General features: G+C 44.0%; 1 protein-coding gene across 1 annotated transcript; it reads left to right on the top strand.

The window, feature by feature from the left end:
- Window positions 1–5,625: 5,625 nt before the first annotated feature.
- LOC147245450 (cleavage and polyadenylation specificity factor subunit 4-like) lies at window positions 5,626–8,221 on the top strand. Its single transcript, XM_086184887.1, has 7 exons — window positions 5,626–5,984; window positions 6,762–6,866; window positions 6,959–7,009; window positions 7,273–7,425; window positions 7,512–7,607; window positions 7,746–7,852; window positions 8,137–8,221. Exons 1-7 carry the CDS (start codon window positions 5,978–5,980, stop codon window positions 8,194–8,196), a joined length of 579 nt encoding a protein of 192 aa, XP_086041013.1. The 5' UTR covers window positions 5,626–5,977; the 3' UTR covers window positions 8,197–8,221.
- The last annotated feature ends 9,103 nt before the right edge of the window (window positions 8,222–17,324 follow it).

The raw sequence follows: 17,324 nt of genomic DNA, 5'->3' as shown, positions 1-17,324 counted from the left end.
ATCCAGCATAAATCTCACCTCAGCATCCAAGTACTTACTTTTCTCAGGGTTGACCCAGTAGAACCTTTGTCTAATGGGCTTAGCATCACCAACATCTATATCATGCTCGATAAGATGGGTCTGGGTGGGAGCATCATTAAGCAAACAAGCGAAAGCTCTAATAAGTCCTGACAGATCTGCCTGCTGAGATGTTGTAAGGTGACCCAAAAGACTCTCCAAGTTGCACAATGATTCAGAGTTCTTTAAACGCCCTTGTAATATTGCAACATCAAGACAAGGCAACCCATCCTCCACCTCAACTTCGACACTCTGAGGAGCAGAAACAACAGACACCCTCCCCACTGGACACGCGGCCTGCACCCCCCCTGGAGAAGACTGAACTTCACCTTCAGGTTTAACAGACACACAGCAGTAATAAGGTTTTAACAAATTCACGTGGCACAGTTGGGTTGACTTCCTGCGCTCAGGAGTGGCTATAATAGTTTTGTTCAGACACTTTTCGCAGGATCTTATGTGGACCAGTAAATTTGGCTTCAAAGGGCGAGCTGACAATAGGCAGAAGCGCTAGAACCTGATCTCCAACACTGAACACAAGACTCTCGGCGCGTCTGTCATACAATTTCTTCATTTTCCCCTGCGCAGATGACAGCTTCTGTTTAGCGAGCTCCCCAGCTGCATAAAGCCTATGACGAGACCCATTTACGTAGTCAGTGAGACCTTTAGGAGGAGCCGCTTCCTTCCACTGATCATTCAGCACAGTCAAGGGGCCCCGCACTGTGTGCCCAAATACCAGATCATTTGGACTGAAACCAGTACTTTCTTGTGTCACCTCCCTAGCAGCTAGCATCAACCAGGGCAACCCCTCCTCCCAATCCCTCTCCATCTGAGTACAATAAGCACGTAACAGAGACTTCAAAGTCTGATGGAACCGCTCTAGAGCACCCTGACTCTGCACATGGTAAGCAGATGCTTTGTTGTGCTTGACATGAAGTTGTTTCAGTACTTGAGCGAAGAGATGGGAGGTGAAGTTTGGATGATCTTTGGGATACCAAAAATAGAAATAAACTGAAAGAGCACGAACCACAGCCCTTGCCATAATAGTGCGCAATGGGTATGTGGCCGGATAACGAGTACTCTGACACATTACTGTTAGGAGATAACTTGCACCAGACTTCGAACGCGGAAGTGGACCCACACAATCAATTATCAGATGTGCAAACGGCTGACGGACAGGTGAAATGGGTGACAAAGGAGCAGGAGCTATGCTCTGGTTGGGTTTCCCAGTGAGTTGGCAAGTATGACATGTTTTAATATGTGCCGCAACATCCTTTTTCAAATGGGGCCAAAAGAAATTTCGCAAAACCCTATCATAGGTTTTCCTGACCCCCAAAAGTCCAGATTCCTCATGAACTAGTTTCAACACTGATTCCCGAAACTTAACTGGCAACACAATCTGAATAATGGGGTCCCCAACAAAACTGTCACCATGAGGCACCCACTTTCGTACCAACACATCACTATGCTTGAAGTAGCCCCGAGAGCTACTTTTTACCTCCTCACCGGGAAGCACCTGCTCAAACAAACCCTTCAAAGACGGATCAGCTCGCTGTTCCGCTTTCAGGTCTTCCTGCGAGATGGAGAGAGGTAGGTCAGACAGAGAAAATTCACACTTCTGATAAATCCCCTTTCAAATTTTCAGAACCAGACACAGAATTAAGGCTGTCACGCATCATGGAGCGTGTCACTGCACATGCAGTAAAAACCTCAGGGAAGTGGACCTCATTTTCATCAGGCTGTTGTCTCACCAATGGAACTGAAGAAACCACAGGAGGGGGCGGCGGTGGAACATCTGCCACGCCCTCCTGCCACACCATTACCCAGAATCAATGTGATGCCCCTGATAGGCAGTGCCGGACGCACACCAACAACAACTTGGCCCTGGAACAAGTTGGAGTACAGCATTACGTTGTGCAAAGGGACCAGCAAAGATTTCATCCCCATTCCTAGCACAGGAATAGAGCACCCAGTATCACTTTCCTCTGAAAAAGGCAATGCTGAAGCTTGGATGAAAGAGTCGAAAGCAGCGGTATCAGGCACCTTCACCTCACTTCCCACAAGAGAGAAAACCCTCCGACACAAAAGGCAAAAATGAATCCAGTTCACCAGACGACACTTCTTCCTGCATCCCATCACCTACTACCCCCACAGGTGACCTGTTTGACATAGGCACCGCTAGATATGCACCCTTTGCTTGCCCCACCATACCAGTTGGTCCAGCCTTAGACTTAAAAGCATAACAATCTGCCTTCCAATGCCCCTTTTTATGGCAAAAGTTACAGACCTTATCAGAACTGTGCGTGCTACGCTCCCTCACGTCAGGTTTAAATGACTGGGTAGGAAAATACACACCACCTGAAACTTCCCCAAATTCAGTACTGCGAGCACGCAAACCACCAAAATTACGCCTATGCGTCAGCACATAGTCATCCGCTAAAGCAGCCGCTTCAGCAGCAGTTTTTACCTTTTGATCACTTACATATGTAGAAATACTTTCAGGGATGGAATTCTTAAACTGCTCCAAGACTATCAAATCGCACAGCGCTTTGAAATTTTCAACCTTCAAGGCCAAACAGCAGCGACTAAAGTGAGCAGTTAGATCACGAGCAAACTCCAGATGTGTCTGTTTATCCCCTTACCTCCATGTATGGAAACACTGACGGTACACTTCAGGGACCAACTCATACGCCTTCAATACAGCTGATTTAACAATTGAATACTTTTGACTATCTGCCAAAGACAAAGATGAGTAAGCCTCTTGGGCTCTCCCAGTCAACACACATTGCAACATTACAGCACGAGCAGGTTCTGGCCACCTCCTTGTGTCGGCCACACGCTCAAACAAAGAGAAAAATGTCTCTGGGTCTTTTTCATTAAACTTTGGCAACAGTTTCAGGTTGCCCAAAATATCAAAAGACTCCTCTGTAGACCCAAGACTAAAGGAGGACCTCTCTACCTCCCTAGAACCATCAGCAGCCAACCTCCCATTCTCAATTAAGTCAAGCTTCCTCTGCTCTAAAACCAACTTTGCCTGCTCAAGCTTTAGTCTGTCCCTTTCAATATCAGCCTTGTGTCTTATGCCATCATGCTCCAACTGCAACAACAACAACTCCTTCTGCTGGTCAAATGTCAAACTACCAGTCGCCATAACTGATGGTATCAACCCAGCAGCAGAAGTTAGATTAGACACCAGAGGGGCGGATACTTGTTCCTGAAGAGCCAAAACCCCACTTTCCCTTAGGTTTGCTTTCAATATCACTTTAACATTATCTTTCAACCGCTTATCAAGAATGCCAATGTCATAATGCTCTGCTATTCTTAGCAGCTGCTCCTTTGTACACCTGTCCAAAAACTCCTCTGATGGAGCACTAACAAAGTCAGTAATATCAGCCATCGTTCAACAAAAACAAATGTCTAAACCCCACAGCTACAGAGGGCCAAGCAAGTGCCAACACGGTGGGTACAGGGTCCAAATTAACCCACCAAGAGTGCTTATCCCCTCTACCTACCCAAATCTAACTAGACTCAACCCTAGTCTTCATGCAGTGCCAATGGCGGGTACTTATGCACTGGCTTCAGCTAGCGCAGAAAAACAACCAAAAAATGGCCACTTCCCTGCAACTACGGAAAGTGCTCCTGAGCAGTTGCTCCAACCACGTTTACTGCAACACTACAAGAAAAACAAACAAACCGACGAACCCAAAGGGGTACCGCCGCTATGCCTAACAGGGAATAATGCACTCACAAACAAATCTGCACCAGCTGACACCTACCTAAACCCCCTGGCCACAACACTGAAACAAAAACCAATCATATTCTCAAATCAAGAAACTGTGCTTCACCCTAGTAGATTAACTACCATCACAAAACCAATCAAGGCTTACAATCTACACAATTACACTATAATTGGACGAGCCCCTGCTTTGTCATGACTCGGCTCAGGAGCCATGACAAAAAAAAAGGGGAGAGACACACTAGTTTATAAAGAAATGGATAAGTTTACTTAACAAAAGCAAGAATAACTAAAAACACTCAATACAGGTATGAGGTGTGTCGTCAGTGGTGTATGTATGGGACATGGTGTGGAGAGTGTTGCATGGTGTGAACATAAAATGCTAAGATGGCCAAAGCCAACCAAACCAAAAGGTGCCAGGCATGTGGAGGAAGAGGAACGGCCTGATCAGTCAGCCTTTTATACCCCTGGGAGCACTGGCCAGGTGCTCCCAGTTGGACTAATTGGCCCCTCCTCCTGAGGCCTGCAGGGAAACAAACAGAACATCAGACATGGGGAAAAACAGCATAAGCAGACCCAGTAAGGCAGGAGGCCGTCACACTCGTCAAGGAGGTTAAACGGTGTGGGTTTGATGGAAGTCATTTTTTCATACAGATCATAATACACTTAAAAAGGCTGAAGCTGAAATTCAATTTTATTTTATTCATTTATTTAATTTTTCAGAAAAGACCTCTTGGTAAAGAATTGTTAATATCAATAAAAACAAAGAAAAGATTCTTCTGTCTATAGAGGCCCTGGGGGTTGAATTAAACCCAGTCTGAGATCAACTTAATCTGTGAATTTTGTGGTGGAATTTCAGCCAGTAGAGCAGTAACTACACTTATTTATTACACAAATGTGGAGTTCAAATGTATTTCATTCAAAAAACAATCAAGACTGGGACCTGAATCCATCAGCCAGTGGTTTTCAGCTGAAGTTTCTCTTCAAATCAGCAACAAAAATACACCACAATGAAGTACATGGTTCAATGTCAGGGTGGCTCCTGGTACTGGAGCCAACAATGATCCCTCCCTCTTTTGCTCTTCTCTCCTGCTCAGCTGATGAATCTCTGCAGCCTCATCCTCCGCTCTCAGCTCATCTGAAGCACCAGGTGAATCCGTCAGAGGACGAGGACGTTGCTCTGGGACCAGTTCTCAATGTTTACTGGAGGGCAATGATGTGATTCATTATCTCTTGACCTCAGACTCATCAGCCTCTGTGCTGTGTACCCTCACTCTGCTCTCCTGCCTGGGCCTGTTGTTGGTGTGTGTGTGTGTAATTTGGAGGGAAGGTGTGTTTTTGGAGCGAGGCAGGAGGAGGAGAACCAAACCCATCACAAACTTGGAGGTTCTTCTCCTTGCTGGAGAGTTCAGAGCCAAAGGAGAATCTTCCTGTCCATCTTGGGTTCACACACGTTCCACCAGTTTCTGCATCCCACAGAGATTCTCGGGATTCTCCTTTGGCTCTGTGAATCCGAGAATCTCTGTGGGATGCAGAAACTGGTGGAACGTGTGTGAACCCAAGATGGACAGGAAGACACAGGATACACACATCAGGTGCAAGATGTAACACACACACACACACACACACACACACACACACACACACACACACACACACACACACACAGTAAAACTCTGCCCCTCATGTGTTGTACAGGCAGCCATGAATCAGCTCTCCATGGTAAAAATCCACCTGGCAAGAAATATTAATCAGAAACCATTTATTGATTTCTTGAAATGCACTGAATTATTAATTTACTCTCACACACTTTACATATTCATAGATTATTGCTTTAATTGACACATTATTTATTTATCATTATTTATTTCATGATTATAGCCATATGACAACATTTATTTTGACATATTTATATTATTTATTGACACTGAAATATAAAGGAGTACAGAGAGGAAATGGAGGATTAAAAATAAACAACAACAATGACGCACCTAGCAACCAGGTGCTCCGTCACAGCCCCGCCCATCCCGAAATGAGCCGACGTATATAAGACGAAGCAGCGCGTCATCAACGGTTACTTCACCTCGAGCTGCTCAGAGAAGCACAGACTTTTGAAGGAGTCCTACAAACTTCCAGAGAGCAAATTTGAAGGTTTTCCACTGAGTTTGGTCCGATTTTCATCTTCCTATGAGCGGTAAGACCACATCCACGGGCTTCTTATCAGACTGGTTAACACTGTGCTAGGCTAGCATCGCTAGGCTAGGCTAAACTAGCCTTCCTGCCCGGCGACGGATGTTGAGAATTCGCCCAGATTTCTAATTTACAGAAATGTCTCTTAGTTTACGCTGTCTCCGTAACTTTATATCATATAAATAAATGAATGCGCTCAACTCGTTAGTCAAGCATTAGCATTTTGAATTGCTTTCTAAAGTTTGACAGGCTGTTTTTTTCTTGATAATAAAGACCCACTTGGTTACTCTATTCATTCGTCAAATGTACTTACCAACATTAAGGAGATTTACTGGTTAAGCTGAGTGATATAAATCCATTGGGTATTTATCTTGGTTCTTAATTGAGACTCCTGTGGTGATGCTCTCTTCACACCTGAGGAGTGGAGGAGGCTGCCCACGGCTCAGACTGTAAGCTCCTGCCGCTCCTCCACTCACTGCTGATGCGAGCTGCTTTTAACTCACAGGGCGGAATTACTGGTGCAAGTCTCCTAAAGCTCAGCCAACCTCCTGTCTTAGGAGGGTGGCTACTTGGTGTGATGGAGTTGTGAAGGAATCAGTCCTTGTTAAAGATTCCTGGAAGGTTGAGGAGGAAGTTTATACTGTTGCTAATGTGTTTGTGGAGGTCAGGTGTCTTCAAGGTCGTCCATGTGTTGTTGTTAGTGAAGCTCCAGGATGTTTATTTTCTGTTAGATGGATCTGTTGCTGCTTTAATGCTGTATTAAAGTCTCCATCTTGACCAGTCATTCAGGATATTGTCGCTCCAGTGGACCACATCAAGTTCTACCTGGAGGTGGCTGTGGAGCAGCAGCTGGGGATCCGGCCTCTGCTCTTCCCCGGCATGGACAGTAAGTAATGCTCAGTTGCTAGCTGCTGCTTAGCCGCTGCAGGTAAAAGCCCCTTAATGAGACTCTGGTTAATGCTGAGTGTTCCCTCACAGAATCTGCTGCTGCTGTGTGTGACCTCTTCCTGAGATCCGCCTGTCAGAGAGGTAAAAACACAACATGTCAATATGTCAGCCGCCATGTCCCCTCACTCCTTCAGTTTTTGAAGGACATTCCAATGTAGCCAGTTTTTTTTTTTTTTTGTAAATAAGTTGATAGATGGTGGTGAGTTGGATCTCTGTATACAAACACAACTAATTGTTCATCCTCAAACTCACTGAATGCACAGTCATGAAAGTCAGACGTGACTGCTGTTAGGAAGTTCTGATATTCCAGACTCATGGATGAATGTGTTGCCTTGTTGTGGCAGGTGAGATGTGTCCGTTCCGTCACATCATGGGAGAGAAGAAGGTGGTGTGTAAGCACTGGCTGAGGGGGCTTTGCAGGAACGCAGACCAGTGTGAGTTCCTCCATGAGTACGACGCCACCAAGATGCCTGAATGCTCCTTCTACTCCAAGTTCGGTGAGTTGACTTGACCAAATCCCATTGTGGAGCTCAGGGACTTTGCGTGTAAACAACAATATTCATTTTCATGTGTTCTTTCTCAGGTGAATGCAACAACAAACGGTGTCCGTTTCTTCACATTGACCCCAAGTCAAAGATGGAGCAGCATCCCTGGAATGACCAAAGCTTGGGCACACACAGTACGTACCGCTCACTGTGGGACACACGTCTCCATGGTGACGCAAGCACCTGCTAAATGTGCTTTACACCAAAAGTCTGCTGGTTTAAACTTGAGGTGTGTTTTTTTCTCCCTTTTGTTTTTGTTTCCTGCATCTCAGGTCCTGACCAGCAGCCACAGGACAAAAGAGCAAATTCTGGTCCTCAGCAAAACAACATGGCTTCCAGCCGAAGGGTTCGGCCTCTGGACCAGGTCACCTGCTTCAAGGTGATTCGGCTGCATGTTTGTCTGATAATCACTGAGTCAGTTTGTCACAACTCAAGTTGCCATCACTGCTGTTATGTGAATATCAGGTTGATTTGCCGCTGGTGTTCTCTCATAAATGTGAATATTGGACAGTTATCTCTCACTCAACTGTTGTAATTTTGAATGGAACCAAACTGGCTTGTGCTCCTGGTTCTCCAGGTGAACCTAGAATATTCCAATGACAGCTGAGTGATGTTGAACTTTGACTATTGAGGCATTCATGTTGTGTTCTGTCTCGTCTCCAGTGTCAGGAAAAGGGCCACTATGCTAACAAGTGCCCTCAAGGAAGGAAGTGGCTCCGCTAAGCTGCTCCCAGGACTGGAACTGATGGTAGTGTTTGGGCGGGGGGGGGGGTCTCATTCTTGGCTGTCTTCAACAGGAAGACATTGATGGGGCTGCAGCAGTGGTGGTGTCACCTTTTGGGCACTGACGTTTCCATGACGACTTGAAAAGGTGCTGTGTGGCCACTGTGCTGATCTTCTACAGGACAGGTAGGGCAGGACTGGAACCCTGGCCATGTCTCTTCTGTCTCAGAATGATCTATTTGACTTTGTCCTCTTTCTTTGTCCCTCCTCCAGGTGTGTGAACGCCAAGGGGAAGGAGACTCTCACAACCTGGAGCCTCTGACAGTGAGGTGGTGGTTCAGGGCTGCTGGGTTAATTTATAAATGTTGTTAGACAGTCAGAATCTTAGTGAGGGTTTGGGGGGGGGGGCGGGTGTTAGACTAGGCAGTATCAGGTGAGGTTGGAAGGGTGGGGGGGGGGGGGTGCAAGGTTTCTTTTTCCTGCATTCCAACAGCATTTAGAAGCAGAAGCTAAATTGGCTCCAATAATCAGACCTGCAGTCTTGAGCTGTATACCACAGGACCAGTATGACCAGTAGTACTGCTGGTGGTTCCAGTAAGAGTGGTCTTACCTGAACTCTGGTCACTTGAAGCGTTGCTGAGTTCATTTATGATCTGAAACATTTGGATAAATCTCTCTCTCATGCTGGTGGAATGCAGGTTTTGCTTCCTTTCATGTAGCATCAAAAAGTAAAAGACGCTGGTAACGGTACTCCTGGTTTACTGGGACGGGGTTCGATTCCCTGCAGTGTCGTGCTGATTGACTTTTACATGAGAGGTCAGATTGGGGGGTAAGAAGGGAGGTTGACATGGTGGTCAGCCCTCACAGGAATATCAACATTGTTTGTTTGAGAGATGGATCATTTGTGCTTTCCACAAATGTTTGCTTTGTGTTCAGCAACGTTCGAGTCTGGAATATGGGGTGTTCATGGTAGCATGAAGGTCAAAGAACTGGCTCTGCTCCTGAGCTGGTACAAGTCAGTCCTCCTTCTCTTCCTCCATCACGTCCAGATGACAGCTGTGCATCTGTCAGCAGGGGCAGCCCTGCCTCTCCTAAACCTCACCTCCTGATGATCCTTGGACTGAACAACCTGAAATAAGATGACCAAGCTATTTACTTAGGCTGCATCCGAATTGCCAAGTAGGTTTTAGGCTGTCAGAAATCACAACTGGCATGAGTAGCGACCTAAATTCCAGCCTAAACACACCCACATTGTAGGTTGGTTCAGGTGCATCCTGTGGCCCACAATGCACTGCAGACTTCTTCTTCATCCCCTAAAAACAAGTGGATCCAAAAGCAAAGTTTGCACCACCAAGTCTCCCATTCTTATGCAACACAAACGCTTATGTCGTTGATGACTAAAGGTGTGAACACACCTTTACAGGTGCGTTAATGTGCTTAGAGAATGAATGAAGGGTGGGGTGCAGTATGACAGTCAGGCCAGCAGGTGGGGCTTCCGTTGGTGCTGTCTACTGAATTGCGGTGTCGGTGTTCTGCCAGCAGAGGTCATGATTCACCACCAATCTTCTAGGGTGTCTGAATTGTGCCACCGTGGTTAGGTTGTCGGAGTAGGTCGTGGGTTGCCACTTGGCAGTTCAGACGCAGCCCTAAAAACAGGAATGGGGAGACGAAGCTTCGAGGCTTCTCTCCATTTGTGCCAAAAAGATGTGAAATTCAGGCACCTTATTCTCAGCAGGAATGGCGACATCTGGTGGCACATTTAAGTTAGCGCAGCCTTGCAAGTGCTCAACACCTCACTGTTTCAGTCCTGTACAACAAAAATCCTCAAGAGTCTGTGTTCTTTTGAATCCACTAGTTTCAAGTCATTTATATACTAATGCACAGACACCATCATTGGTCCAATACACTACAATATAACTATATATTAAGAAAAAAGTGGAAGCTTGATCTATCAGTCATTTGGGGATTGATTGTGATGTGACCCTAGAATGAGATGGCAAAGCTGTAGTTTTTCATGACAGGTTTTAATTTAAAGAAACAGCTATTTTCTCCAGAAGCGTGTATTTCAGGAGGATCAACACAAGCTTTATGTTCCCATGTCTGAGAAAATTCCCCTCTGATCTCTGCTTTAATCAACACCCAAAAGCATACATGAGAACAAACACAATCTATCAGCTACACACTGTTCTATTCTTGTTATAGCTCTTCACAACTGTGGTGCAGCGCATGTAGGCTTATCAATACATGACCTGATTGCAATGTACATGTGTGCACATGAATCTTACATGTGTGCACGTGAATCTTCTATTTCTTTTCTTTTTTCCTGTATGTATATACGCTTGCATATAGTCTGATTGCATGTGTATAGGCATGTACATTTGTGGGCTTTATGATGTATTTATGCGAATAAAAACAATGTATCTGGAAGCAAACTACATTACCCAGGACTCCTTGCTCAAGATGAGAACTTCCTCCAACAGCTCTGATTGGTCAACGGTGTCAAGATAAAGTATGGCACTGTATATCATGTGTGTGTAAACAAGCCTCTTTTTTTAGTTTAAAAATTGAATAAAACTCACAAAAAACCTATAATTATTGCACTGGAATATAGATTTGGACTCTTAGACACTGAAGTTCCAGGCTGGATTATAAAACTTCAGAAAGGACATAGTCGTCCTGGGCCGGCCTGAGAAGGTGCGGCGGTCAGCTTCAGGGAGCTTTTTACTGTAAGTAAGAACCTCAAAACCTTAGCAACAACGAAACTTTGTTGATGAACACACGTGTGCCTGTTTTAATCATGGTCAATTTTTGCGGATGAGGAGGAATACCAGGATTCTGAACCTGATTTCTTTGAACCAGACTACAAAGAGGAGGGAGAACAGGTTTTGGAAGTGGTGAGGGTAAGATGGAGCACTGCTAATACTTCCCTTCCACTACCATTCATTGTGCTAAGCTAACTAGCAGCCAGCAGGTCTCTGAGGGCCTCCAATGCACACAGAAGATAGAAGGGTCTCTTGCTAGCCTGGCTCTGATGAGGAGAGAAAATAAACACATTTCCCATAAGTTTTCCTTATATGAACACATTCAGACATTCAAAGATCAGTGATGACATCATCACTTGATTTGAAACAATGTCTGCTAACGGAATATGACAGGAGCCTGAAGAAGCTACAACAATCAACTTCATCAAAATCAGTAGATGCTTTCCACACAACCTTAACGACGAATAACTTCCTGTCCAGGACTCACCAAGGACCACCCACCTCTCGCCTGAAGGTTGCTGGGATAGGCTCCAGCTCCCCCGTGACCCTTGACAGGATAAGCGGAAGAAAATGGATGGATGGATGGATGGATGGATGGACAATTACTAGTGTGGCTGTGATGAGTGATTTTTTTTGGGGTCATCACTCTTCATTTATCAAGCAAAAAAGGTGCAACTTTTGCCAGTTCTGGTTTGTAAACTGAGAAGATTCTCATCACTCTCACTTGGCTGTTCTGTTTTATTGGCACTGTGCGCAGCAGAAAAAAACAATAGCAAACAAAAACAAGTGCCAATAAAATGGACTGAATACTGGAGCCCTGCGGTGTGCGTGCTGTTTCTTCTTCCGTGCATTGACTTAATTTTCCGTTTTTTCAGCTCAGTACCTGTCCTGTTTTAGTTTGGGTGTGTGTATGGATCTTGTGCTCTGTTTTGGTTTTGTCAAAAGAAACTTCTCCTATTGGATGTTTCCTGACACTGTGAAACAGAGGAGAAACCAATGGGTTAATCTTTAGCTGCTGTATCGACTTGGACATGTAAAAAGGAGGAATACTGATGTGCATGGGGCCCAGAACAACCTCATTTCTTAGTTCCTGGTTAAAATAAAGTGAGAATTGAGGCTAGGTTAAGATCGGGATTAGGATGAGGATTAGGGTTTGGGTTAGACTTTTCACATGAATTGAAGTCAATGTATATACTAATAAGGTTAGCTGCACAAACGTGCATGTGTGTGTGTGTGTGTGTGTGTGTGTGTGTGTGTGTGTGTGTGTGTGTGTGTGTGTGTGTGTGTTTACTTAGACAAGCCCAAACATTTGAGTACAGGAAGGCACACAGCTGGCTGTTGTTTCCAGTTTTTATTTTGGTAAATTAATTGAAGCTGCTAAACTCATGCTATTAGCATTGATGCTATGGACACTTTTATCAAAAAAGTGTCCCGTTAAAAAACTGTGTAAACAAACAAATCAAACCTAAATGTGTATGGAAAAGATAGAATACGGAAGATACGGAAAGATAGAATTTGTAGATCAGTTTTTAGAGCTAACAACATGCAAGAGGCACTGATCTGATGGAACAGCCCCTCTATACTTGTGCTTTTGTTTTTTTACTGCCCCCCCCCTTAAATAAATGGGGCAAATTTGTAATTGTCCTGTCGTCCTATTACAAATTTCATAACCACCTCTGATTGCCTCCACACTCAAAAAACACCTGTATTCCTTCATCTACCTTTACTACTTCAAATTATCATTCATTCTCAGAGAACATTAGCCTGTAGGTCATCCTGCCAGTCTCAGTCTGACTGCATCAGGCAGTTCTGGATGAATGAGCTCCAAATGAGACGGGTTATTCTTTCTACACCAAGCCGAGATAAACGCTCCCCATCCAACGTGCTCTCGGGAAACCATTTAGACGCTGTGAGTGTGTGGCTCACATACTGTATCTGCATGTGTGTATGTGCGTGTGTGTTTGTAAGAGAGAGAGAGGGAGAGAGAGAGAGAGAGAGAGAGGGAGAGAGAGAGGGAGAGAGAGAAACCAATTACCAGAGCTCATGTACTTGCAGCTTAATGGAATAACTTGCCAAATCAATGCTGATTACACTTGCAAATCCGTGCGATATCAGTTTGCGAATTAAATTTGAGGTCTGCAACTGTATGATAATTGTTTTCCTCCTGTCGTCAGCAGTACCCGAGCACCTCGCGATGCTAAAAGGCCTTTTCTTTAAAATAGCTTCAGACTTTGATTTAAACAGCAGGATAACTCGGATTATTTGCTTTTCTTGTAGCTTTACCGTCGGCGTGAACTCTGAGACAATCGAAGTTTGATATGATGTTATTAGATAAGCAGAATTTTAAATGAGCCATTCAAGAGTGAAAGTTACTGTCTGGCTGGATTCTGATCTGATTGGAAACAATGAAGCCTGAAAGTTGAATCAAATAAAATGCATCAAATGTCCTTTTATTCTTGGCTGCACTCATAATAAATTGGCCGTTCGTTTAACAGTAAGTTTTGTCAGTCCGGACTGATACCTGAACAACTGTTAAAAGTATCATCACAGTCACAACAATCATTTTTTTCAGCAGTCACTTTTCCTTTTGTCCAACTGTGAGGTTCACATTTTTAACTTGAACTGAGACGTCCCCGTACATACACTCCTCAAAAAAAAATATTGCTACTTCAAAAAGTTAGTGTAATGATTACCTTATAATTTTATTTGGTGGAACTTGAGAAGACAAGTTGAATGAATTTAAAAAGAAAAGCTTATTTGTTAGAAGCTCGCAGCCGTGGAAGGCTCCTTAACTCGTTGAAATGCAGTAAATAAAGTTCGTCTGTTCTGAATCATTGAAAAAAGAAATACTCCTAGAACTCACGATATTCTGACTTCAGCCTCTACTGTACTTTGTGTTCAGTTCTCTGCTATTGTGTGGCGCAAGACAATACCTGTCTATCGTCAGTTTGGACCATTTATTTTGGAGGACACATGAATTTTTTGGTTCAAAATGTTGCACGATGGGTGGTTATACTTGTTAAAACACAAGGGTACAGGAGGCAGGTTGGGGGTGGGGGGTAGACGGCGCCAACATTTTGCGGCAGGAAGTAGGTGTTCTAGTCCAGTTTGAGTCCGATATGCATTTACCAGACATGGCAGCAAGAGTCGGGTGTTCGAACGCCATTTGTATCCCACACAGCACACACAAGCTAACTCGTGTTATTTACGTCTAAACATCAAAGGTGTCGTGGTCCTTAAACCTCGCCGAACCTCAATTGTGTTCATGACGTAATGTAATTTCAAGTTGTCGTCAGTGAACAACCGCACAACAGAGTTTTCCAGACTACAAGAAATATGTAATTGTGGTGGTGATGACGCGTAAATAATTAAGACGTTTTGATCTGCATGTCAATGAGATCAAGTTGGCGCTAACATTAGCATGCTAACACTAAGACACGCTGAATAGGCCTAGCATTATACCTGGTTAATTAGCATCGCCTTGTCTTTATTATCACTTTCAGCATGTTAGCAACTTGATGCTAGCGTTTAGTTCAACTCTGCATTTAATTCCAACAGATGGATGATGGACTGGTGTCGAGGGGCGGGGTGGGGTGGAGGGATTTGCCATTATTTTCACGCTATCATGTCAGCATAATACCTCAGCGCAGCTAGTAGGTTTGTCCTGTTCGGGGAAGAGAATGTGATAATGCATGGCTAAACCCTGGGGGTCCCTTATACTCAGACACTCTTTATGACACCATCCATGGTCGCCCTGTTCAAGCACACGTTTTATAGATGGGACTCCACTGGGGACCGCTGCTGTGTCTGATTTATATTTCCATAAAGCAATAGGAATATAATGGTTTTATAGCATTGCTTGCTTTAGGATAGACAGGAGAGAGGCTCACTGCTGTCACCGAGAGGCGTGATTGGTGGTGCTAGGCAGTGATATAAGACACATTCTTGTTGTGCTTCAATATTTAAAATAATGGCTCAAAATGCACGAAACTCCCCCTCACGGCCAGTGAGTTTCTGGTGCTGGTAGGTGGCAGAACCTTTTCCATAACAAGCAAAGAAAATGAACCCCATGAGTGAACCTGAGGAAGCTACAGGTGAAATGCGTTGCTACTTATAATAAAATCTCAGCAAAGTCCCTCAGTACGCAATGGTTGATTATCTTTGCCTGATATTTAAAATAACAGCTCTAAACAGGGAAGTTTAAGGGGACAAAATGTCATCACTGTTAAAACCTGGTTTAGGTGTCTTGTTCCAGTTGATTCAGCAGTGTCTTTACATATTTGAAGGTTCATATTTCACACCCTAGCTATGTCTTTAAACTGTCTACTTCAGTGTTTAATTCCTCTGTCAGTGAGGCTAGCTGGGCTAAAACAGTAGTTGCCAGCAGAATCATGCACAGCTTCCAGTGTAGGCTGCTGTTTTAGAGCAGCAATGAAGAATTGATTTTCTGTTTGTAATATTAGTCAGAGCTAACTGAGCCAACTGCAGGGTCCCATTTCAGGGCTAAAAGGTTGGATGACATCAGGTCAGTGCATGGATCTCTACAGACTCTATAGAGGCCGTCCCACATTTTTAGCTAGTCTAAAGGGTTTTCTATTTGTGGTACATTATTCATTCAGACAATGTGTTAATATATATATATATATATATGTGTGTGTGTGTGTGTGTGTCTGTGTGTGTGTGTGTGTGTCTGTGTGTGAGTGAAAATGCGAAATCTTGACATAAAAAGTCGTCCCATGCTGTTAAGCATACATCCCAGCACCATTTTAGGGTAAAGGTGACTGAAGGTTTCAATAAACACATATTAAAACACTAAATTTTTTTTTTATCTACAGCTGCATAGAAAATTACAGTTTCACATCTAATAAAATACTGCTTCACATATATAAGAGCATATAAACCTGGCTGACCCCAACCAAAGAGCCCCTTTCCATTATTATTTCTATTTTCATTCCTCCGTGCAAGATTGTACGATAGTTTCTTTCTGTTTTGTCTTTTTGAGTTAAAATACTGAATATATTCAGTTGGAAAACTGAACCAATGTTAGTGTTGCCTGATATTTTGCACCAGTATTCATCACTGTCGTCACTTGAATGCAGCCCCTCCAGTTTTTATTTTAATTAAAAGAACTTTATTTTTCCGTTAGGAACTTCACACCTGAGCAACAACATAAACCTACAAGCATTTAAAAATGCTTCTTTATACATTGTTCATTTATTTTTACTGCAGTGAGCTGTGACTGATATGATAGTCCACCGATTACCCAAAAACATTAAAAAAAAAAACCCAGATCCTCTCTGTCTCTCTTTTCCAATATGAGCTTGTTGTTGTTGTTGTTGTTCCCAGCAAGAGACTAAAGACAAACTCTCTCAAAATTACGGCTCAACTCACTCTCAATGTTTTTAAATCTCCTCACTCTGACTTCATCTCAGCTAATTTTCATTTTCTCTCCAACCATTTATCAAACTGGCCCATTTCACTAATTAAACCTCCGGCATGTGATGGGTTGTGGAGTTTGAATATGGTTGAATTTGCGAAGAACAAATCTGGTTTGCAGTCGGTTCATGGAATTTGAAAGTGTGAAGGCATGAGAGTGAAATCCCACTTTAATGAAACAGATTTTTGACTACGGTAAATGCTGAAGGTTTGTCGGGGAGATGGAGGAGAAGAGAAGTTGTATCCTGCTGTCTGAGAGCTGGACAATGTTTGATTGACAGATTAGTGAAGCTCTGTGTGTGTTTGTGTGTGTGTGTGTGTGTGTGTGTGTGTACGCAGATGTGCGGAGAATGGAGTGTGAGTGTGTCTAATTGTCAAGTGGGAGATGAAACCCCTTTTATTCGACAGTAGCTCCTCTAGTTTCTCAGCGCCTCAGTTGCAAAGGAAGCAAGGAGGCTGAAAACCAGAGAAATGGATGAATGAAAAATACAAGATGATAAAGGAAAAGAAAACAGTGCTGATTGAAGCATGTGGCTGGCAGGGTGTGGTCACTAAACAACAGAGGAGAGGGAGATAAAGACGAAAGGGTGGGGGGATAGGATCAATAGAGAGAGGATGGCGTGACAGAGTGATGGATAGGTGGAGGGAGGGAGTGGACGTGAGAATTCATACAAGTGATCAAAAACAAAGAGGGAAATGAAGGAGTTGGCAGGTGCGTGAGAGAATGAGGCGTAAAGAGAGAGGGAGTGAATGAGGGAGGGTAAAGGATGAGCTCATTGCAGTCTCTGAGCTGATGACAGAGGCACGAGGAGGGAGGGATGGGCGGGGGGGGGGGGGCTTCACTGCTTGTCTGCAAATCGATAGCCAGCGTCTGAGCATCACACGCACACACACACACACACGCGCTGCTGCAGACAGCTCTGCCGGTTA

This window comes from Aulostomus chinensis, chromosome 18 (genome assembly GCF_037954235.1).
Source record: "Aulostomus chinensis isolate RoL2024-O1b breed Wild chromosome 18, RoL_Achi_v1.0, whole genome shotgun sequence".
Classification (NCBI taxonomy): Eukaryota; Metazoa; Chordata; class Actinopteri; order Syngnathiformes; family Aulostomidae; genus Aulostomus; species Aulostomus chinensis.
This window is presented reverse-complemented; position numbering and strand designations above follow the sequence as displayed.